Source organism: Phacochoerus africanus, chromosome 2, assembly GCF_016906955.1.
Source record: "Phacochoerus africanus isolate WHEZ1 chromosome 2, ROS_Pafr_v1, whole genome shotgun sequence".
NCBI lineage: Eukaryota > Metazoa > Chordata > Mammalia > Artiodactyla > Suidae > Phacochoerus > Phacochoerus africanus.
In genome coordinates, this window is record NC_062545.1 from 128269899 (window position 1) to 128294666 (window position 24768).

Here is a 24768-nt window from a genome sequence, read left to right on the forward strand (position 1 = left end):
TCTGATTCGACCCCTAGCCTGGGAATTTTCACATGCCCTAAAAAGCAAAATAATAATAGTAATACAAAATAAAAGAGTAAACTTTATGCCAGGCAAATTATATCTCAGTCAAGCTACAATTTTTTTTAAAAACTGGGCTAGGATAGAGGCAACTGCAATTAAGGAAACAAAAACTGCCTGCCATATACTCATGTAAAGACATTATCGAAAACAAAAACAAAAAAGGAGTTCCCGTCACGGCGCAGTGGAAACGAATCCAACTAGGAACCATGAGGTTGTGGGTTCGGTCCCTGGCCTTGCTCAGTGGGTTAAGGATCTGGTGTTGCTGTGAGCTGTGGTGTAGGTCACAGACCATGCTTGGATCCTACGTTGCTGTGCCTCTGGCATAGGCTGGCGGCTACAGGTCTGATTAGACCCTTAGCCTGGGAACCTCCATATGCCGCAGGTGCAGCCCTAAAAAGACAAAAAGACAAAACAAAACAAAAAACAAAGACATTATCACATATTATCATTATGACCTTTGCTTTTTAGTTTAAGGTTACCTAAAAGAGAATAGTGTTCACTGCTTTTAAATTCCAGAGGGTATCTGAAGGCTAAAGTGAAAGAAATTAGAAGATTCCTTTGCAGAAGACTCTACTTGTTTCTTTCTCATTTTTCTTAAGGTCAGCCCAGTTTGAATGCTGATGTAAGCGGAGATTATTTTAAATACTTGGAGAAAGCACAGTTTACCTTAGTTGGAACTCCTGTTTCACAGCTGTCATCAGTGAAAGAATCCACCACATTTAGAAAGGCTGGGCAGTAGGAGCCCAACTGCTGACAACTAATACAAATCCTAAAAAGATCTGTAAGAGGACAATGCAGAGACTGCTTTCGTAAAATTTTACTCATTGGATATGGAAGACTAGATTAGTGGGAGGAAGCAGATGCCTGGAGAGTTTCAAGCCTAAATGACTGGGAGAAAAAATGATGGCACCATTGACGAGAGTTAGGAGGGAGGGCTGGCACAATGAGTTGGAGGTGCTAACAACATACCAATATAGAAGTATGGCATTTTTAAAGCTGGAAGGGACCCCTTGATTATCTAGTGACCAGTGCCTTTATTCTCAATGAGAAATCTCAGGCTGAGTGAAGGGAGAGTGACTTGCCCAATGTATGGCTGAAAATTGGTATGAGAGCTCCTAGGCTAACAGTCTGACCTGCAGGTATTTGGAAATGTAGATCAGACACCGAGGAGAGAATGTGGTACTCTTTGGATCAAACTACTTGGAAATAACCTCAATAGTGGGGACAGTTGAAGTTATGGGAGAGGATTTCTAGAGACATAAAGAATGTTGAAATCCATGACTTGACTTCAAGATAGATACCAAGCAGGGAGGTCCAGTTATCCTAGCTTGGAGTGGTACCTCCTTCTCTGGATGATTGATTTGTCAGACACTGTGCTCAGGATACAGCATCAGATAAAGGAGACTCCCTGACCTTTTGGAGCTAACAGCCCTTGGAGAGACAAAGAGATCAGCAGGCATTTGCAGTGCAATGTGATAGATGCTGTGATGTAAGAGAACATATGTTGTGGGAGCAAGCCAATCCCACAGCATTTTAGGACCGGAAACTGAATTCATCCTATGACCCAGAATTTTTTTTTTTTTTTTTTTGGCTTTTCTAGGGCCGCTCCCACGGTATATGGAGTTTCCAAGGCTAGGGGTCAAATCGGAGCTGTAGCCGCCAGCCTACAGCAGAGCCACTGCAACGCGGGATCCAAGCCGTGTCTTCGACCTCCACCACAGCTCACGGCAAGGCCGGATCCTTAACCCACTGAGAAAGGCCAGGGATTGAACCCACAACCTCATGGTTCCTAGTCGGATTCATTAGCCACTACACCACAATGGGAACTCCATTGACCCAGAATTGACTACACCGGCAGGAAAGGGAGACCACTAAGAAAGAGAACATACTTTGAGAACGACTGAACTACACCTACCAAACACACCAGAATTAGAAGAAAGAGCTAAAAAATGATTTAATACTTTACAAAGAAGGCTCTACTTTTCCAGCCTTATCTTTCATTTGTGCTCAGCTTGCAAGGTCACCCACTCTCCATGTCAAGGTTCCCACAATGAGAAGGTTGCTTGGTGAACTCAGACTCTGAAGGAGGTGAATATATGTAAAGGATATTTCATCAAAACCCATGAATTTTTTTTTGTCTTTTTGTCTTTTTAGGGCTGTACCCGAGGCATTTGCAGGTTCACAGGCTAGGGGTCGAATCGGAGCTTTAGCCACCCGCATACACCATAGCCACAGCAACTCTGGATCCGAGCTGCACCACAGCTCACGGCAACACCAGATCCTTAACCCAATGAGCGAGGCCAAGGATCAAACCTGCATCCTCATGGATGCTAGTCAAGTTCATTAACCACTGAGCCACGACAGGAACTCCAAAACTCATGGAATTATTTTTGACCTCAATAGGTATCACCTATCCAGGGACCAGAATCTTCTGATCCCATCCTTAGACAGAGGTGGATGAAGAGACTTTGATAGATTGTGCACTCTGACTTTCTTTGTAAAAACTCCATTTTGACAATCATGCCTCTGTAAGTGCAGAAGCATTTAATATTTATTTGTTTATAAGTAATTCATTCACATGTTCAAAATGTAAAGGTACAACGGGGTATATAGTGAAAAATCTTCCTCTTGATCCCATCCTCCAGGTTCCTGCCTCAGGGCCAACTTACATTATCAGTGTCTTATGTTCCTTTTCAGAGATTTAATATTTTATTCCATTTCATTTCATTTTATTTCATTTCATTTCATATGGCCGCACCTGTGGTATATGGAATTTCCCAGGCTAGGGGTCGAATCAGAGTCGCAGCTGCTGGCCACAGCCACAGCCACGGCAATGTGATGTGGGATCCAAGCTGCATCTGTAGCCTACACTACAGCTCACAGAAAAGCTGAATCCTCAACCAACTGAGCAAAGCCAGGGATTGAACCTGCATACTCATGGATGCTAGTCAGGTTTGTTTCCACTGCGCCACAATGGAACTCCCATGAGAATATATTTTAGGTCACTTTGTTTGAACTTGAGTAACACCCCCCTTTTATGATTTAATTTGAGAGATACCCTATTTCTTAAACTATAGGTACAAACGTCTCTTTGAACGGGTAACTTCTGCTGAAAGGCAATCTCGTGTGAGTGCGCGCATGTGCGTGTGTGTGTGTGTATGTGTGTGTACTAATTTAGTTTCACAGAGTATCTATATCTCTAAGTTCTAGGAACATATTATGATTGCTTCCTATGTACAGATTCTAATGTCAACCATGATAGTGAAATAATAAATTCTTACAATAAGGTCTTTTGTTATTCATCTTCTTGACCCAGTGACTTTACCAGCTTTTGGTTTTATTCAAATATCAGGACACATTTCAAAAAGTCTGTACTTCGGAGTTCCCACTGTAGCTCAGGGGAAATGAATCTGACTAGCATCCATGAGGAAGCAGGTTTGATCCCTGGCCTCGCTCAGTGGGTTAAGGATCCAGCGTTGCCATGAGCTGTGGTGTAGGTTGCAGGCACGGCTCTGATCTGGCATTGATGTGGCTGTGTTGTAGGCCGGAAGCTACAGCTCTGATTCAACCCCTAGCCTGGGAACCTCCATATGCCATGGGTGGGGCCCTAAAAAGTCCAAAAAAAAAAGAAGTCTGTATTTTGTTGGTTAGAACCAAGTAGAGATGGGCATATTCCCAAAGTAACAGTAATGACGGAGATATTGCAAAGCAGAATCATTTGCCAAGCTTCTTAATATTCTCCCTTCCTTGTCCTCTTAGACCAACCCCCTCCGCATTACCCTAAATTATGCCTCTAGAGTAACATTCAAAAGAACATTACTATTAGACATGAATATGCATAACCATTAATTATGAGCCCACCAAGATCCTACAATTATTGATTCAAAGTTATTGGTGTCACACTAACCTATTGCCAGTGAGGAAGAAGAAAACCATTTCTTCTGAAAAAAAGCAGCAACCAAAGACCAAGATGTTGCCGAGTACCACCATCAATACCAACAAACAAACCAGACTTGTGCTTGCAACAGATGATGTCAACCTAAAAACTGTTACAGAATTTCTTCAAGGGCAAATAAAAAAATAATAAATTAGTAAGTAGGAAAGGAAAAGTAGGGGGGTATGGAAAGTACTTTGATTTGCTTTCATAGCAGCAGGACTTGTTTGGGCAGCTCCATCCATTCACTTCTCACTGCATCCCAGGAAAAAAGGGTATATATCCTATAGCTAAAAGAAGAGGGTTTTTTGTTATTGTTGTTTTGTTTTGTTTTGTTTTTGTTTTGTTTTGTTTTGTTTTAGGGCTGCACCTGCAATGAATGAAGGTTCCCAGGCTAGGGGTCGAATTGGAGCCACAGCTGCCAGCCTATGCCAGAGCCACAGTAATGCCAGATCTGAGCCATGTCTGCAATCTACACCACAGCTCAGGGCAATGCCAGATCCTTAACCCACTGATCAAGGCCAGGGATTGAACCTGTACCCTCATGGATACTAGTCAGATTCGTTTCCTATGAGCCATGACAGGAGCTCCCAAGACAGTTTTTTAAATGTAAAACTTAATAACACTCTGGCCTCATTATTTCCAGATACTCCCAATTCTTACCTCTACAAAATTAGTGTCTGTAATGAGTGACATGAAGATGTCCTCAAATCTCAGACAGAAGTAGTACAAAGTAAAGTCAATACCATGTGTGTATATATACTGTCCCCTTATACCCCTTTATTGAGGAGCAGTACATCTCTGGCCACACTAAGTACACTGCGAGAATTAGACTTTAAAGGCAGCTGCATTTATATGTTTGGAGAAAGTACTTAGCAAAATTTGAGAAATGTTAGAGAGTCTCCAAAGCCTTTACTGGAAGCATGATATCTTCATTAAAAGGAGAAAGAGGATTCCCGTCGTGTCTCAGTGGTTAATGAATCCCACTAGGAACCATGAGGTTGCGGGTTCGATCCATGGCCTTGCTCAGTGGGTTAAGGATCCGGCGTTGCCGTGAGCTGTGGTGTAGTTTGCAGACAAGGCTCAGATCCTGCGTTGCTGTGGCTCTGGTGTAGGCTGACGGGTACAGCTCCGATTAGACCCCTAGCCTGGGAACCTCCATATGCTGCAGGAGCGGCCCAAGAAATGGCAAAAAGACAAAAAAATAAAAGGAGAAAGAATTTGGTTCCAGATCACACAGCAAGTCAATAGCAGAGCTAAGATAGGAACCTAGATTTACTGACTCCTAATCACCTGATTATCGCTTTTGGAGGCCTCCTTATCATTAGAGCTAGCAACATATTATCTCATTTTCATATAGCTCTTAGTGCCACATAAAGTTCTATGTGTACAATCTCTCATTTTGGTCCATCCTGTGTGCTGGGGACAATAAATATGATTGTTCTCCTTCCGAGGATAAGAAGATTGCAACTCAAGAAGACACATAGTAGTCTATAACAGAGTCAAGACCAGAACCCAGTTTTCCCAATTCCCTCATCACCAGTTTCCACCATGCCACCCGGCTTGTCTAGTGCCTTCCATCAGTGAAGTGGAAAACAAGCACAAGATACCACAATTTAAAAAACAGCCTGTTAAAAATAATTACATATTTCACAGGAAGTGAAATACTCAAATCTCTCTGTCCCTTCTCCTGCTAGCAATTTAAACATTAAACTGAGCTCTCTGGTTTTGCACAAATCTGTAGCAATTAAAACTTCGCACTGTTGCTATTTTTCTAACAAATGTATCCTGCTCAAATTGAAACAAAAATTTAAATACATGAAATGGAAGGGAAAAAACTCTCTGCAGTCCTCCCTTATTTCCGGACCGCATTTATCTCTATATTCATGGTTGAGTTTCTCACGCCAGGGGCACATGGCCAAAGACTATTTGAAAAGGCAAGTATTCCGAAGAACACCTAGCAGGCTAGTGGGTGGACCGCGCAGCATTCCAGGGAACGGATGACTGAGATCCAGACTTGGTCCCCTCCGGGCTCCATCCCCGTGTTGCCCGAAACTTGCGGTGGTTTCCTTCAATGCAAAATGATGGGTCTGGGTCAGTGCACAGAGATGAATTTAAACGTGTGATCATACTCAAGCTCTGCATATTTAAATCCATAAATACAAATTTAAGACAATACAAGTATACATCATCATGCTGACTCGTCAAAAGTCGCGCCGTCCTCCCTGTCCCTGAGACTGGAGCCCTTGGTTTGCCGCCCCGGGCCAGACTGACAGAGCGGGGCAGAAGCCAGCGGGCGGACTGACAACCAACGAAGGGCCAGCCCTAGGGAAATGACCCCGCGCCCCCACGGCCCCATCCGTTTCCAACTCCTGGCCGCCCCGTGCCCAGCCCTGCTTTCCGCCGGCCCCACCACCTGCTCTCGCCAGCCAATGGGACGCGCGGGGGCGGAGGGGGCGGTGGGGGCGGAGGGGGCGGTGGGGGCGGAGGGGGCGGGGTGATGCTACAAAAGGCCGCGGGCCGCGCGCCCAGACACTCCGCTGCGGGCGCGCTCTCGGGAGGCACAGGCAGACGCTGCCGAGCGCTGGGCACAATCGGCTCGTGGATCAGCTGGGCGTGGGGCGATGCTGCGGGTGCGGTGTCTGCGCGGTGGGAGCCGCGGCGCCGAAGCGCTGCACTACATCGGGTCACGGGTGCGTGCGCCGCCGCCTCCTCCTCGTCCGGCGGCCGCGTGCTCTTCCCCTCTCCTTCCCTCGCTTTCCCCTGGCAGCATTGCACGACAGTGTCCCTTCTGGGTCCCCCTGGAAGCTTGGTTTCAAGAGCTTTTGCGTGATTCCGGAAGCGTGGCGGTGTCCCTGGGGAAGGGGGCGTGCGTCGGGACACACCCCGTGGGTACGGCGGATCGCTGCGCACCTCCGGCCGTTGTGGAGGTCAGCGCAAGGGGCTCCGCCCTCCCTGGTGGCACCTCGGCTCGCTCCGCGGGGCTTCCAGCCTGAGTGAGGGAGTGGGGGCGACAAGCAACACCTCTTAGTGAAAGATTGGCTTTAAGGGGGCTCTTGCCCTGGGAGGGCAGAGAGTTGGGCATGAGTGTAGGGTGGATGGACGGGAGAAGGGACAAAGTAGGTGACAGGGACGGAGAAGGAGCGAGCAGGCCCACTCCTAGTGTAACATGGAGTCCTGAGTCACGAGGGGTGTTGGAGCGAGCTCGGTCTGTACCCAGATTTCTGCCTGGTCCCGCCCTCCGTTTCCCGGGTTTGTAAGCAGGCGCCTGCAGATCCTCCCTAGCTCCCGAGACTGGACTAGCCGGGCAGTTTGGCTCCCCCCCCCCCCGCAACTGGTTTCAGAACAGCTGTCACTCCCTCTGGTTTTGGTCTCTACCCTCGCGCCCCTCCTGCCACCTTAAGGCTTTTAACAGGGTAGGATAGAGATGGCGGGGGCGGGGTGTGAGGAGGATGTTGAGGTCTGCCCAGTGCATGAGGGACTCGCCTTGCTCTAGAGTTTATAGGCCCTACATTTTTAGAAGGCTTATTGGAAGTTCTTAGATCTCCTTTCCAGGTCTTTTAAATTTGTACTTGGATTAGTTAATTCTTATCTTGCCTGGGGTACTGTGGACCTTCTGTAACTTGGCATAATCCAAGTGCCAAAGAATGTGAAGCGTGTGTCGGCGATGAAAAAAAATTTGGTTTGAAGCTGATTGTTCTGAGAGAGAAAGCCATTTACAAATGTTCTATGTTTTCATTGGGAGGAAGGAGGGGGACCCTAATACTGGTAACCTTTGATATTGAGGGGAAAGGAGGCTCCCTCCCCCAGCTGGACTTGGCAGGGAGTCGGGGGCTGCTTTCTGTGGTTTTCTGGGAAGAGGGTGACCCAACGTATGCAGAAGAGTTGCTTAAAGTTTGATCGAAGAAAACCATTTTGAGATATAAATGGAGGTGTATGGTCTTTGGGGATAAAATCTTCTGAGGAGTTTTAAAGAGTTCCACCAGTTGACACAAGAGATAAAAATAATTTATAAATACATTGGAAGGTAAAAATCTCTATAACCCCACTACCCACTTATACACCAACACCTCGGTTTACATTCTCCTAAAAGATTGAAATGTTATCCTGGGTTTTCATCCCAACTCTGCTTCCCCTGCGCCCAAGTACTGTACAAGAATACGTAATAATCTTTTCTTTGTTCTTGGAAGCTTGGAAGAACTGTAACAGGATGGGTGCAGCGAACTTTCCAGAGCACCCAGGCAGCTACAGCTTCCTCCGGGAATTCATGTGCAGCTGATGACAAGGCCACTGATCCTCTGCCCAAGGACTGCCCTGTCTCCTCTTACAACGAATGGGACCCCTTAGAGGAAGTGATAGTGGGTCGAGCTGAAAATGCCTGTGTCCCACCATTCACTGTGGAGGTGAAGGTAAAGCACGTCTTTCACGTGTCTGAAGTGTGTTGATTCCTCACCGTCTGCAGTCTGGCTTCTGCTCTCACTCTCCCCTGTAACTGCGTTCATGTTAGCTTACTCAGAACCACCCAAATCCAGCTGGTGATGTTAAGTGAGCTGTCTTGGCACCTCTGCAGTATTTGACACTATTTACACCAGTGATTATTCCCTCCTTCAGGTTCGGAGAGACCACTTTTTCTGGAGATATTCATTCTTTCACTACTCCTCACAGCTTCCTTCACTGTCTGTAATGTGGTGGGGGTTGAACAGAATTTCCCTTTTATTCTCACAGCTTCAGCTCCCTCCCATTCCATCCTAGTCCAGATGGACATGTTAAATTCTTCACTGGATATTGCCACTGTACCTCTAATGTGACACATTTGAGTTCAACTGCACTGCTCCGCTAAACTGGGCCCTTCGTCCTTCTTTCCAGTTTTTGGCCTTTCTACTTATTCAAGCCAAAACATCAAAGAATCATCTTTTATTTCTCCTTCAGTCACATCCTCCACATCCATGCTCCGAGATCTAACAAGTCTCCTATCAAAATGAACCTTGCCTCCATCCCTCTGCTACTGCCTGACGTCAGGATCTCATCCACTGCCTGCACTATAGCAGTTGACTCCTAACTAGTCTCCCCTATTTGCTATACTCTCCAAACCATCGCCAGCTACTACCAGTGATTTCTTAAAACCAAAATTCAATGTTGTTACTCGTCTGCTCCTAGCAACCCTCTATTTCACTAGCCTCTCACCTCTACTATGTCACCCAGTTTTCAGCAGACTTTATAAGATGATCACTCCTAAACAGCCAAACCAGACTGCCTTGGTTCTTTGCTCCCACCCAGGGCTCTCCCACCTACCTTCCTGCACCCCTCTTGTCTGCAATTTAAACCTTCCCCTCTTCCTACTGCCTACTTCCAGAGGCACCTCCCACAAAGCCTTCCAGGATTTCCCTGTCAACAAGTTATATCTTCCTTTTCTTCTTTTTTTTTTTTTTGGCCGCCCTGTGGTGTATGGAGTTTCTGGGCCAGGGGTCAGATCTGAGCTGCAGTTGTGACCAACACCACAGCTGTGGCAATGCCAGATCCTTAACCCACTGGGCTGGGCCAGGGATCGAACCTGCATCCCAGCACTCCAGAGATACCACTGATCCTGTGGCACCATAGCCTTTTTTAAAAAACTTCCTTTTTAAAAAACTCTTAGTGCTCTTTAGCTATAATATTTTTATGACCAGAGCCTCTGTAGGCTAGTGATCAGGTTTTATACTGTGTAAGGGTTCCACCCACACTGTAGACATAGCCTAAGCTTCCATTAATAATGGGTTACAAATATATCTTCAGTGTGCTTAAATTCTTCCTGAATATTAATATTTTTATTTGTAATGTGGGTTGAGGAACTGAATTCTGTTACATCTCTGTCATCATCATCAGAAGTGTTACCTACCTTGTATCTGGGCTCCAGAGTTATTAGCACAAAAGAATTTGCTTTTTATCTGGAAAGATAGGTTATTTACCTAGAAACGTAGAAATGAAGACTAATACGAAGTATCTTATGACTATCAACTGGCAAGGCAGTTGAACTGAAGTGCCAGGAGAGCTAAGGGGAAAGCAGTGACCAAATGCTGTATAGTTAGGAAGTTTTCTCAGAGAAAATGAGACTTAGACCATAAAGACAGGATAACAGAAAAAGCAACAACTTCTAATTGTTCGCAACTACTTTTGGTTCTGATATTTGAGATTTCATGAACAAATTAATATACATACTATCCACATATTTTTAAAAGACATGATCTTTTTATAGCTTTTTCTTGAAAAAAGTCCCATTCCTTAACCATTTTAATTGGGTGAAATTAAATTTCAAACTCAGGCAATAGTTATACCCTTCTATTTGTCTTTAGAATAACTTTTATACCACATGATTTTATGGAATCAGAATTCTAAGACATTATTTTGAGTTTTTTGTCACATGATTTATGACTTCAGATTTTTTCATTTCATGGACTTGTGGAAAATGTGCCAGGCTAAAGTCAGGAGATCACTCAGATTGAATTAGGTATCTGATAAAAGCTTAGTAGCTAATCTCAGTTAATCAGCGGTTTGACATTGAGTCTACAAATTTCTGGGCCTCAGTAAAATAAAGATATTAAGAAGTGTGCTATCTACTTAATGAGGTTAAATAGAAAGGTAAAAGGTTACATGTCAAGTACTTCAAAGGACAAAACCACAACTCATTACAATTGTATGGATACAGTTTGCCAATTCCATAGAAAAGTCCACTGAGGGTGTAATGATTGTAGATAATAGTAGCATTAGCACTATTGCTTTCATTCATTTAGTTATTTCTGCCTTTGCCACGGACGAAACTAGATGTTGCAGGAGAGGAAATTAAGTCTAAGACACGCATGGCCCCTAGAAGGCAAGGTCTTACCTTTAAGTTGGAGAAAAATAGCACAGATTTATTGATCGGTTTGGGGCCAATGAAAGATAAAATAAAATAGTAAACTGTTTATAGGCAACTAGAGCATAAGATATGTTGGAAGATAAAAGTGCTAGAGAAATTTTATGGGAGTGAGAAACAGCAGTCAGGCAATACGATTTTTTAAAGCTATATGGCATTGTATTCTGCAAAACAGTGAGTGCTTTCCATCAAATATGAGCTTTGTGCTTTACTTTTGTCTTTTTTTCTTAATAAGGCCCTTGATAAAGGACCTTTTATAAGAGCCAAAGTTTTTTTTAACTTTTTTTATTACTCAATGAATTTATTACATTTATAGTTGTACAATGATCATCACAATCCAATTTTATAGGATTTCCATCCCACAATCCCAGCACATCCCCCCATATAAGAGACAAAGTTGATCAGGGTTAATTTAAGTTTGCAGCTGGATAAATAATAAGTTCCTGTTGAGATTTCCTAACCTTCCAAAAGACAGTATTTAAACTTCACTTGGCAAACATACCCTGAAGAATTTTAGCCTCTGAAAGACTATCAAGTTTCTAGGAATGCAGCCACATCTCTGCAAGACATTATTAAAAACATCATATGCTAAGCATTTAATACAGTTTTTTTTAAAAATCTTGAAGATACTTGGTAAATGATTGCTAACTCATTTCACAGGGTCATAAAGGAAGTGTAAATAATTTCTAACTATCTCTTGGAAAATGTAGTGTGGTCTGATCACTTAGACTTTGTCCAACCTTAGCCAGAGTATGACCTATATGAGAGCATTCACACTTGTTCAAATAACTTTTTTCTCCCAGGAAAGTTTACATCATACTTGTAAAGCAGGCTCCACTCTGCACAAATAGTCACACGGGATACTTTGGACTGTGTCCAGCGAGACAGCGTGGCTGTGTATCTGCTGGAGCCCAGTGTTAAATTTTCAAAGGCTTCTTGTCCCCTCGTGGACTGTAAGAGATGTGCCTGGCATGAGAAGGAGGAAGTGGTGAATGGAGGAGTAGTACCAGGACGTGTCTGAGAGGAATATAAAGAGTCATTATTATCCTCTGGTTGTGCTGCAGGACTTCCTAGGAGTGGAAAACAGCAGAATGCTTTTATTTCATTCTGTTTTTTAGAAGAGTGGATTGATCTTCACAAGTACTCACATTTTTAATACTATAACATTTTCCATGGGCCAGGAATTGAGCTTATTGTTTGCCTATCGATCCTCAAAACTAAAGCAACCCACTGATCATTTAGACAGGGGTTGGCAAATTTTTTCTGTACAAGGCCAGATAACAAATGTTTCAGGCTTTGCAGACCATAGGTCTCTGTCACAACCACTCCACTCTCAACTCTGCCACTGCAGTGCAAAGCCCCCTCAGACAATATGTAGACAAATGAGTGTGTTTCCATAAAACTATTTACAAAAACAGGCAGCAGGCCAGATTTGGCCCATGGACTTTAATTTGCCAGCCAGTTTTAAAGCTTCACTGGCATCCTTCCTTTTTGCTGAATACCTGTTTTTCAGATTCTCATTCCATCTCCAGCAGGCTCAGCTCCAGCCCAATTGATGTGAACGTAGATACTGAACTAATGAGAGGCAGTCTGCTTGATGTTTGTCAGACTGAGCTGAAAGGAGAAGTAGAGACAGAAAATCTGGACAAGTCACTATCTTTGACATTAAAGAGTTAGACATCCAGACAGTCTATCTCATTACCCAGTTTCCCCTTCTTTATGTCACTCACTACTATCTGAAACTTATTTGTGATGGACACCTTATCAGACATGATCAAGACTAGTAGTTGGTTGGTCACCAATGATATAAGTAAACATTTTTCATATATATATATATATATATATATGAAAAATATATATATATATATATATATATATATATATATATATATAAATGTAGATTGCTTTCATAGATATATATATATATAAATGTAGATTGCTTTGCCAATCTTTTGATGAAGGTCCAAGACTCTTTCTGAGCTGTTGGATCTTCTGTTTGGAATTCTGCTTTTCTCTCTTGATTTTTTTTTTTTTTTGGTCTTTTTAGGGCTGCATCCACAGCATATGGAAGTTCCCGGGCTAGGGGTCGAATTGGAGCTGTAGCTGTTAGCCTACACCACAGCCACAGCAAGACCAAATCTGAGCCACGTCTGTGACCTACACCATAGCTCATGGCAATGCCGGATTCTTAACCCACTGAGTGAGGCCGGGGATCAAACCTGTGTCCTCATGGTTCCTAATCAGATTCGCTTCCACTGAGCCACGATGGGAACTTCTCTCTTGATAAATTACATCCGTATGCATCACTTATATTTCCCAACATATTTCTTTAATTTGACTGAGAATTTTGTGTGCAAAACAATCTGAATGAAGAATCCTTCTAGATTTTTATACTTTTGAAAACTAGTATTTTACAGTTGTACAACAACTACCCTACCCTAAATCAGTAGCAATTTTTAGCTAATTGACCCTTTTAAAGCATTCAGCTGCTTTCTGTTCAGTTGTCTTTTTTTTTTTTTTTTTTTGCCTGAGTTTCCTGGGGCCAGGGATCAAACCTTCACCACAGTAGCAACTCAAGCTGCTGCAGTGACAATGCCGGATCCTTAACCTGCTGTGTCACCAAGGACTCCGGGCTATATGCATTTTAAAAGACAACCTTGTGATGCAGTGGGTTAAAGGTCCAGCATCGTCACTGTAGCAGCTCATGTTGCTGCTGTGGTACACGTTTGATCCTTGGCCAGGGAACTTCCACATGCTGCGGGCATAGCCAAGAAAAAAAAAAAAAATGCATATAACCCTTGGACACTTTCTAAATGTTAAACTTTTTTCCAGCTACTTAAAATTAGTACATTTGCTTATGAGACCACTTCCTTTATGGCAGAAGGACTTGAGGCAATATGAGAGCTCAGATGGATTAGAGAGGAGAGCAGAGGTGGGGTGAAACATGTTGGTAGGAAAGCGTAAGAAGCACCAAGGGCAGACTTTCGCTGCTGCACAATTTTGCCAAGTGGTGATTCTTTTGAATGAGAAAATAGTAATGGGTTTTTAAGAGAACAAAGCATGTTTGAGGGTATGTCTCTAACTTTTAAGAGAATAGTGTCCTATTTTCCTAAGGAGTATCTTGAAGTGCTGTTTTTAAGGCAGAATTATAGAAGGCATGGCTAGCTCATGGTTTAGTCTTAGTATGGGTGTGCTTTTATTAACTTAAGCTATTTTGTTTGTTCTATTTGATTTCACTGAGACTAACAACAGCACCCATGTCCTGTTTTGCCTCTGAAGCATGTAAAAACTGGCCCAAAAGAAGCATTCAGGGCCTTGTGAGGGGTGACATGTTATGAGTGGAGGTGTATGAGATCTCAGGTACATGAGATCTCAGACAGAAGGAAAAAAGGGTCCCCAAACATCCAGAGAATTTAGAGATCTTCATTCAACCCATAGTTAGTATCTTCCCAGAGAGTCAGTATGCTTGGTTCTGGGGATCAGCACTGGGTCAGATGTAGTCTCAGTCTCAGTTCTGCTAAACAGTACAAATTACTGTTCACCACCTATGAACCTAGAGTTGTATTTCTTTCCTATAAGTATTTAACTTACTTTCTTCTGATTCTAGGCCAACACATATGAAAAGTACTGGCCTTTTTACCAGAAGTATGGGGGCAATTATTTTCCCAAAGATCATTTGAAAAAGGCTGTTGCCGAAATTGAAGAAATGTGCAATATTTTAAAAATGGAAGGCGTGACAGTGAGGAGGCCTGACCCCATTGACTGGTCAGTGAAGTATAAAACTCCTGATTTTGAGTCTACGGGTAAGTGATGTTGGATACTTAAACTGCTAGTGTCTTGCTTTTTATTTCTCTCCTAAAGTATAAAGAGAACACTCTGAAAATTTCTCAGAGATTGCTTTGTTTTAATAACCCTTCAAAACTTTAAAGGTTACTTAGGAACAGCCTGGTTCTTTTGGATAAGATTAAGAGGTACATGTTCTAAAATCCACTGTAAATCTAGAATCTTGCAAGAAGCAGTTTTTCTGAACTTGATGGACATTTCCTTATATAAGAACAGTGGATTCCATTTAATTTTTCTCAACAACAAAAGTTAAAAGGGAAACAGAAACATTCCCATTTTATATTTAATCGACAGCTATAGGACTGTTCTTGTGCCTGAGTTCACTGTGTTCTAATTTACATTTGTATAAGTGCTCCTTGGACCAATTTTTATCTTGTGATACTGAAATTCTCTGAAAAACTCTGTTAGGAGTTAAAAAAAGGTGAAAACTTGGTTCAAGATCTCTTTGAACAGGCACCTCATTGCTTCTTTTTTTTCTTTCTTCTTTTTTTTTGCTTTGCTTCATCCCCACACAGAATTCATATTAACAATCTAGTTATGTACCACTTCATATTTTTTCATTTGCATATAATTATATACATACACAGTACGGGTTTTCTGAAATTTTTTTTTGTCTTTTTTGTTGTTGTTGTTATTGTTGTTGTTGTTGTTGTTGCTATTTCTTGGGCCGCTCCCGAGGCATATGGAGGTTCCCAGGCTAGGGGTTGAATCGGAGCTGTAGCCACCGGCCTACACCAGAGCCACAGCAACACGGGATTCGAGCCGCTTCTGCAACCTACACCACAGCTCACGGCAACGCCGGATCGTTAACCCACTGAGCAAGGGCAGGGACCGAACCTGCAACCTCATGGTTCCTAGTTGGATTCGTTAACCACTGCACCTCGACGGGAACTCCTGAAATTTTTTTTTTTTTTTTTTGCTTTTTTTTGGGGGGGGGCCACACCCGTGTCCTGTGGAGGTTCCCAGGCTAGGGGTCTAATGGAAGCTACAGCTGCTGGCCTACGCCAGAGCCATGGCAACACCAGATCTGAGCCGCATCTGCGACCTACACCATGGCTCATGGCAACACCAGATCCTTAACCCACTGAGCGAGACCAGGGATCGAACCCACAACCTCATGGTTCTGATCAGATTCATTTCCTTTGCGCCACGCCGGGAACTCCATTTTCTGAAATTTTTATTTTCTTTTTTAACGAAAGAGTGGGATCATATTAGATAGACTCTGCTATCTTGGAAATTAGCATGACTGAGGTTGCTGTGGCACTTTGTGGCCTGACAGGTTTATATGGTGCGATGCCTCGAGACATCCTGATCGTTGTGGGAAATGAGATTATCGAGGCTCCAATGGCCTGGCGCGCTCGATTCTTTGAGTACCGCGCATACAGATCGATTATCAAAGACTACTTCCGCCGTGGGGCCAAGTGGACAACGGCTCCTAAGCCCACAATGGCTGATGAGCTTTATGACCAAGTAAGTCCCCAATTATAGGTGAGTAATTAGTAACTTTTCTACATAATCCACAGAAATTGAGATAGAGATTCTCTGATACCTTGTTTATATACATCAGAAACTGAGAAATCGCCTTTTAAAAACATGATTGTTTCATGATGAAAATGAGAGTAAATGATATCATGATGATAATAGTAATAATAATAAGAGCTAACACTCACTGGCGCATACCCTGTTCCAGGTCTTGAGCTAAAGCACTTCATTTACATCCTCAGTTGTGCATATTCTTCACAGCAAGCCTCTGAGGGAATAGCATCATTCCATTACAGGGAGGAAAACTTGCCTAAAAACACACAGCCATTCACTGATGGAGACAGAAGAGTCACTAGGCTGAACTCCATTCTCTTCTTCTAGAAAAAGAATCTGGTATACAAGCCATATTCACAGGAAAAGGAAGTATATGTCCCTTACTAGGTCACTTACTGTTTGATTATTATAGAAAGAATCAAAAAATCAAAATTTCTTCTAGGGGGTTAAGGACAGAAGTCAGTAATGAATCTGTTCCACCACTCCCTGTCAAATTTGGGAGGGGGTGGATGGGATTTCATTTTATGGTGTGAGTTAGGCTCTGGACCAAATTCCTTTTCTAGAAGAACAGAATGCCTTCATCCTGCTGACTTTTGGTGCTGTGGGTAACTGTATAAAATAACGTATGGCACATGGAATATTTTCAGAATCGGCACTGCCTCTGGACCCCTTACTTCCAAGTATCAGGGGCCTGCTGTCGTGCCTACTTTTTAACTTTTGCTTGTCAGTTTGCTTTATTTCAGTTTGGTTAGCATGGACCTACATCTTCTCCATGCATGGTTAGCCTACAACAGGGTAGTAGTGTTTGGAGAAATGATGATGTCGACCTAATTTTCTTAGTACTGAAGGCAGTAGCAGTCATTTCCTCATGAACCAATGCACTGTGGGTGTTCGTTCTTGTCCCAATTAGGATTACCCCATCTATTCTGTAGAAGACAGACACAAATTGGCTGCTCAGGGAAAATTTGTGACGACTGAGTTCGAGCCATGCTTTGATGCTGCTGACTTCATTCGAGCTGGAAGAGATATCTTTGCACAGAGAAGCCAGGTTGATAAAGCCCGCCTCGGAAATTTCTCACTTTATTATCATATTTTAAATTTCCAAATTAAAATATTTTCATCCTATCTAAACGTAAAACCAAATCTTAATCCAGTTACATCTTCCTTTTATTTTCAGGTTACAAACTACATGGGCATTGAATGGATGCGTAAGCATCTCGCTCCTGACTACCGAGTGCACATCATCTCCTTTAAAGACCCCAATCCAATGCACATTGATGCCACCTTCAATATCATTGGGCCTGGTCTTGTACTTTCCAACCCCGACCGACCCTGTCACCAGGTAGGGCAGTCCTTAGGATTCTGGAAAAGCAATAGAGTCTGGCAACGGAAGGTATTGCCACTTTTATTTTAAACACTTCCATGACTCTTAACGGTTCTAAGTGACAGTTCAGCAATGCTCAACATGATTATGGTCAAACATTGGATTGCTGATGTTATATTACTACCAGATGTCCAATACTCAGAAATATCCACAGTAGCCGTGATAATTAGCATATGTCAGCAGACTTTGACTTTGGCTGCTTGTTGCTGTCAGAGCCTCAAGTTTGTGTGTATGTGTGTGTTTTTATCAAACAGAGTGGTATTATCTCATAACTTGCAGCCAAGCTTCCCTCAGCAGCTGAATTGCAAACAAGATGATCTCTGCCTATCTGGGGGAACACCACTGAGTAGTGGGTGTCTTCTTCCCTCTCCAGTGGGTCAGGGCCCCTTTCGCCAGCCCCACCCTGCAGGGAGGAACAGAGCCACTGCCCCCCAGCAGGTCTGTTCCCCCTGCAGCCTCCTCCTCCTGCCCGCTGCCCCCTACTTCCAGTTGGGCGGTGAGTGATTTTGTGTTCTTTGCTAGGCTGCAGTACACCATTGCAAAAATCACAATTTTACTCTATTACTGTTCATTTCTATTCCGTATATTTAGATCTAGTGACCAATATGACTTTTTCATTTCATTTAAATATAATTCAGGGATCTACTAAGTAAAGTTTGTGAACCCAAGGATGGCTGGGTTATCACAGGTCTCTAAGGACAGTTCTGGTGCTTTGGGAGTATATGCCTACCATGTGCCTTTATACTCCAGTCACAGATGCAAAGTGATTGACGATGAAGTAGATGGACTATGGGTTTGATGTAGTCATGGTTTTGTTTTCTTATAACTAAACAGGAAACATTTTCATTTTCCTTAGTGTCTTTGGTATTTTAAAATCTCTGAAACCTGTGGAAAGTGCAAGAAAAAAAATACATATATATTTTGCTTTTGCTTTTTAGGGCTGTACCCTTGTCAGTTGTATCATTTGCAATTATTTTATCCCATTCCATAGGTTGTCTTATTCTTTTTACGGTTTCCTTTGCTGTGCAAAATTTATAAGTTTGATTAGGTCCCGTTGGTTTATTTTTGTTTTTATTTATTTTCTTTTTTTTGTCCTTTGTCTTTTTGGGCTGCACCCATGCCATGTGGAGGTTCCCAGGCTAGGGGTCTGATCGGAGCTACAGCTGCCGGCCTACAGCACAGCCACAGCAACTCGGGATCTGAGCCTTGTCTGCTACCTACACCATGGCTCATGGCAACACCAGATCCTTAACCCACTGAGTGAGGCCCAGAATCAAACCCACACCCTCAGGGATCCTAGTTGAATTCGTTAACCGCTGAGCCACGAAGGGAACTCCTCGCCAGAATATTTTTAAGAGCTTTAACATTCCTGTTACTTTTTAACTTTAATCTGGCATTCTAAGGATTCTGTGAACATTTTAATTGTAATTCAGACAAAAATCATCCCAATGTTTTAAAATTTTAATTTTGATAGTTGAGAAGCCAGCTGCTCAAAAAGAATGATTAATCATACGGGCTGTCAGAGACTGTGAATGACAAGAGTTTCTATAGGTTTAAGCCTCTTGGGATTTGGGGTTTTTTGTTTTGTTTTGTTTTTTTGCTCTTGCAGATTGATCTTTTCAAGAAAGCAGGATGGACCATAGTTACTCCTCCAATACCAGTTATCCCAGATGGTATGTTTACTTTTATATACTCATAGCCTAAAATGATTACCTCAGTGCCAAGAGTCTTTCACCTGTAGACAGGAGCCTGCATGTTAGCAGTTAGAGGGTTTCCCCAGGAAGGAGTAAACTGGTGTTTGGGACAATGGGTATGAGAACAAGCCTGGACCTGTATTCACACCTCTCCTTCCATAGAAAATGGGAGTGAAAAGACAGGAAAAGTCAGTATAAACAACATCAGAGAAGGCAAAATCTGGTTTTTTAAAGAAAATAGGGTGAGATCCAAGTGTGTAATGAGTATAGATTGTCTTACTTATAAACAGTCTTAAGAGTAAAGTCTCATATGGAAAGCGCACTATTGAAAGAACTGAACTGTCACTGGAATATTCTTCACTTCTGAATCCTTGTTTTAAATAAAAATGAGAGCAGACATGATTTAACAGTTGATGCTATTTTTAGATCACCCACTGTGGATGTCGTCCAAGTGGCTTTCCATGAATGTCTTAATGCTGGACGAAAAGCGTGTTATGGTGGATGCCAACGAGGTCCCGATTCAAAAGATGTTTGAAAAGCTGGGTATGTACTATAAGTGAAACACTCTGCCACATATGACAATATTAAATGACATTCTAGGTCTGATGTATGATTTATCCAATTCAATTTCTGTTCCTTTAAGAAGTACCAAGTTATTATTTTGTAGAGGGACAGTATATTTATTTTCAACAGTCATAACCTCAGAAGGTTGGAGATGCAGCCAGGCTCCTCAGACACCCCCTTAGCAATAAGTTTATCAGTATTCTGTGACTTATCTAACCTGGTACCCATGTGTAGACAACTACCCCTTTGCAAATGAACACAGATGATTCAATCCTTCCCCAAATAAGAAATGTATGGATCCTTTGTCATTTCATATTTTAAAGGACATATAACGTTTCAGATACAAAAGTGACTTTTATATGTGAAAAGCACAGTGAACAAAGTAATGAAATACAATAGAAATTACAATCAGTACATAATTTAGCTTTGAACTAAAAAGCAGAACTGGTTATTACTGGGGTGGAAGTTTGTTTATCCTGATAGTCAAAATTTAGACTAGTTATTCTCAACTGAGAAGTATGGGAAGAAAGACTTTTAATACAGCTGTTTTTAGGATACAGAAGTATCTTTATCATTTTCCTTGACATATCCTAAGTGTCGAATAAAGTCAGGCAGTACACTTGTTGAGGTCAAGTCATGTTTAGATGTATGTCTTGTATTTCAGGTATGCTACCCAGAAGATATTTTTGCCCCTTTGAAACATCCCTCCTTAATGTAGTGTCAGTCTAAAAGGATTAGCCTATATAGTTTTAGACTGAGGCCAATCTAATGATTTTATTCCCAATGCTATGCCATTTTTTTTTTTTTTTTGGCTTTTGTTCAGTAACCCAATTGCTGCGTTCAGTTTTCCTTGTCCATTAAGATTTTATTATTTCTCAGCTTAACATATTATTAAGTACTAAATATTTGATTTATAATTTTATTTTTAATAAAGTCTTTTTGGACCCAGGGAACCTGTTAAAGCAAAATGAATTCTCTCCAGTTAAGTGTTAACATGGCTCTAGCCATCTGACTAAGATAGATATGTCTTTCAAATATCAGGAAAAATATGCTCATGTTCAAAAGCCCACCCCCTGGGGGAGTTCCCGTTGTGGAGCAGGGAAAACAAATCTGACCAGGAACCATGAGGTTGCGGGTTTGATCCCTGGCCTCGCTCAGGGGGTTAAGGATCTGATGTTGCCGTGAGCTGTGGTGTAGGTTGCAGTCACAGCTCGGATCCTGCATTGCTGTGGCTCTGGCGTAGGCCAGTAGCTATAGCTCCAATTCAACCCCTAGCTTGGGAAGCTCCATATGTCACAGGTGTGGCCCAAAGCAAAAAGCAAAAAGCAAATAATAATAATAATAATAATAATAAATATATATATATATATATATATATATATATATATATATAAACAAAAAAACAAATAAAATAAAAGCCCGCCCCTGGAGTTCTTTTGTGGTGCAATGGGTTAAAGATCCAGTGTTGTCACTGCAGTGACTTGGATCACTGCTGTGGCTCGAGTTCAGTCCCTGGCCTGGGAATTTAGACATGCCTCAGGCATAGCCAAGAAGAAAAAGAAAAAAGAAAAGCCCACTCCTTAACCTGTGTCCAAACTCTATTTTTTACTATTCAAAGCCCTGCTGAGTCTTACTTTCTCAGGAAAGGCTTTCTGGATGACTCATGCTGCCTTTCTGACGATACCAGTGGACCCTTTAACAACTCTGCAGCTTAGCTTTCCCCTCAAAATAATGAATTCCTGGAGAGAAGAGAATAGATTTTGTTTTTATTTCTTTTTTTTTCATTAAAGTATAGTTGATTTACAATGTTGTGCCAATTTCTGCTGTACAGATTTTAATTCTAAAACCCCATTATGGGACGTTCCCGTTGTGGTGCAGCAGGATCGAATCCAGTTAGTGTCCATAAGAATGCAGGTTCAGGAGTTCCCGTCGTGGTACAGTGGTTAACGAATCCGACTAGGAACCATGAGGTTGCGGGTTCGGTCCCTGCCCTTGCTCAGTGGGTTAACGATCCGGCGTTGCCGTGAGCTGTGGTGTAGCTTGCAGACGCGGCTCGGATCCCGCGTTGCTGTGGTTCTGGTGTAGGCCGGGGGCTACAGCTCCGATTCGACCCCTAGCCCGGGAACCTCCATATGCCGAGGGTGCGGCCCAAAGAAATAGCCAAAAAAAAGACAAAAAAAAAAGAATGCAGGTTCAGTCCCTGGGCTCACTCCGTGGGTTAAGGATCTGGCATTGCCATGAGAAGATGTGGCTTGGATCCTATGTTGCTGTGGCTGCGGCGTAGGTCAGCAGCTGTAGTTCCGATTTGACCTGGGAACCTCCATATTCTATGGGTGTGGTCCTAAAAAGAAAACGCGCGCACACACACACACACAAACACACACACACACACACACCTAAAACCCCATTATGACAAACACAACAGATTCTTCCTAAATACCAATGGTTGGCCCATGCACATCATAACCATGTTAATACAAATGGTGCTGGATTAAACCAATTGCCTGAGTACCTTTGATACCTATCTGACCATACAACCCAGATTTTAAAATACAAGCGCTGTTCCATTTTTTTCCTTAAGGTGGCTTGGTCAAGTTAATTGTTCCAGATAAACCCTGCTTATATGTGAGTAGGTAAAGTCAACTTTTCAGGTTGGCTAAATTATACCTTTCTTAGTAAATTGACATGGTAAAATTAGAAACAGTCTGACAAAGTAGTTACAGCATAATCTGAAAGACCCTGAAATTTTACTGCTTCGATCAGTTTTGAACATTTGGCAGATCCATCTGCTCATGCAACCATGCTGATGTGTGAATAGTCAATAGAAGAATATAGACTTTAGAGTCTCTGCAAACTGTCTGGTGAAGGTGTTAGAGTAGCAGTGGGGAATAGCTGAGATGAAACCTAATTGGTGAAAATACAATGGAAAGACAGTCCTGTGTTGCAGTGGACTGAAGGGTGAGAACCACCAGATTCCTACCCACTTAGGCTTACTTCTATGGGAGAGTCTTCATGTGAGTCCATCTAACTGGCCGTGTCTCTCTTTCCATGCAGGTATCAGTACCATCAAGATTAGCATTCGTAACGCCAATTCTCTGGGAGGAGGCTTCCACTGCTGGACCTGCGACGTCCGGCGCCGAGGCACCCTGCAGTCTTACTTTGACTGACGGGGCCTGTGGGGGCTTGGGGCTCAGCCTCAAATAAACTTAGGAAGCTTAGGGATAAGGTTCATTCTCCTGCTATGCATGAACTTTAGTGCTTTAAACAATCATATCCTTAATAGGGGTTTTAAGTCTGGTTTATTTTTATCACTTTTCTTGGATAAAAGGAAGATAACTTGTACTAGGTCTTACTCTCTACTCCTAAATTTTTTACCGTTTGGCTTCAAGCATAAAAATCTGGTGAATGTCAACCAAAACAAAAAGTACTCATTTAAGTAACTTGGCCACTAATGTATTTAACCATCTACCTCTATTTTTAATTTTCTTTCCAAAAGGCAGCTTGAGATGTTGATCCTAATCTTTTTTTTTTCCTTTTTGCTAGACTTGTGAATGTTTGTATCACTTCTTTTTTCTAAATAAAAGACTTAAGATGTACAGAGATCTTAAGTAGAACCAGATAATAGTTTCTTTTTCTAATTAAAATTTTTGGTCATTTTAAATTTTTTGTTTTAAAAAATAACCTAGACTATGCAAACATTTAAGTGAATTTTTCCATGAATGTTTTTAATACGCTCATCTCAACACTGGTGATATTTGCTACTAAAAACCTCTTCATACAACTTACCTCATTTCAAGTGATTGATTTTAATCTTTTTTCTTCTACATCCAAAATTTTCCAGAAATATTTAGTGCAATAGGATATAACCATCAGTTCCCACTCCTAAATTTTGATGTTCAGTATCTAATAGATACATTGCATCTTTGGTCATCTAAGATTTGTTTACAGATGTGCAAGTTATTTAAAGCACAGAACTTTAAAAGCATAAAAAAAAAACTAATGGAGGTAAAACCTACATGCGATGTGAAATAATTTGAATGTTGGATACTGTACGTGTATTTTTATTCTAATAAACTTTTGTGTTACAGAATAGATTTTATTAGAGTTTGGTGTCAGTCTATTTTAAGCATAAGTTAACTGTAGGAATGCAGCTCTTGGGAGAGAGTTTTAATGCTTTGAATTAATATGTTCACCCTCAGTACATAAAAACTTAAACTAAAATGCTTATATTCAGAAATGTTTAACAAAGTCAGATTTTATTTATTAATTCAATCATTCAACAGTACCTGAGTATCTTCTGAACATAAGGAACTAATCCTAGGCCCCAGAAAAGAAAAAAAGTGGGAGGCAGGGTGGGGGGGGGGTGAGAAGGGAATGTTCTTTGAATGGTCATGGGCTTTGACCAAGCCTTTTGTATCCTGGTATCTTTCTTCATCCCCCACAGAAACTCACCTGTCAGTTCTACACTCAAACTTATACAATCATGTGAACTGCTGCACGATTAGGGTATATATTCTCAGGTCTAAATACTATTCAATGATCTATTACACACCCCTTCACATTCTCCTCAGTGGCTACGTGCTCTTATCTGATCATATTGTTTCATTTTCACAGAGAAAACAGAGGCCATCAGGTGTCAGTTCCCTCAGCTTTTCTGCTCCAGTGCCATAGAAGTTTACCTGCATTTGCATACTCTGGTTCAGTTCATTCTCTCCTTGCCTCTAATAGCTAAGCTTCTAAAGAGAAATGTCAGGTCTTCCTCCCATATCGCTCACCTTTACTTCTCAACCCCTCTACAAAGAGGCATTTCTCTCACCGCTGCAGAAAAAGAGGTGAGCCTTCTGACCAGGGCCAATCCACA

At 42.1% G+C, this 24768-nt stretch overlaps 1 protein-coding gene across 1 annotated transcript; it reads left to right on the forward strand.

Annotated features, from left to right (window-relative positions):
• The first annotated feature begins 6507 nt into the window (after positions 1-6507).
• GATM (glycine amidinotransferase) lies at positions 6508-24001 on the forward strand. Its single transcript, XM_047766454.1, has 9 exons — positions 6508-6690; positions 8188-8406; positions 14494-14689; positions 16009-16199; positions 17176-17313; positions 17443-17607; positions 19259-19322; positions 19770-19886; positions 22962-24001. The coding sequence occupies exons 1-9, from the start codon at positions 6622-6624 to the stop codon at positions 23072-23074; spliced, it is 1272 nt and encodes a 423-aa protein (XP_047622410.1). The 5' UTR covers positions 6508-6621; the 3' UTR covers positions 23075-24001.
• The last annotated feature ends 767 nt before the right edge of the window (positions 24002-24768 follow it).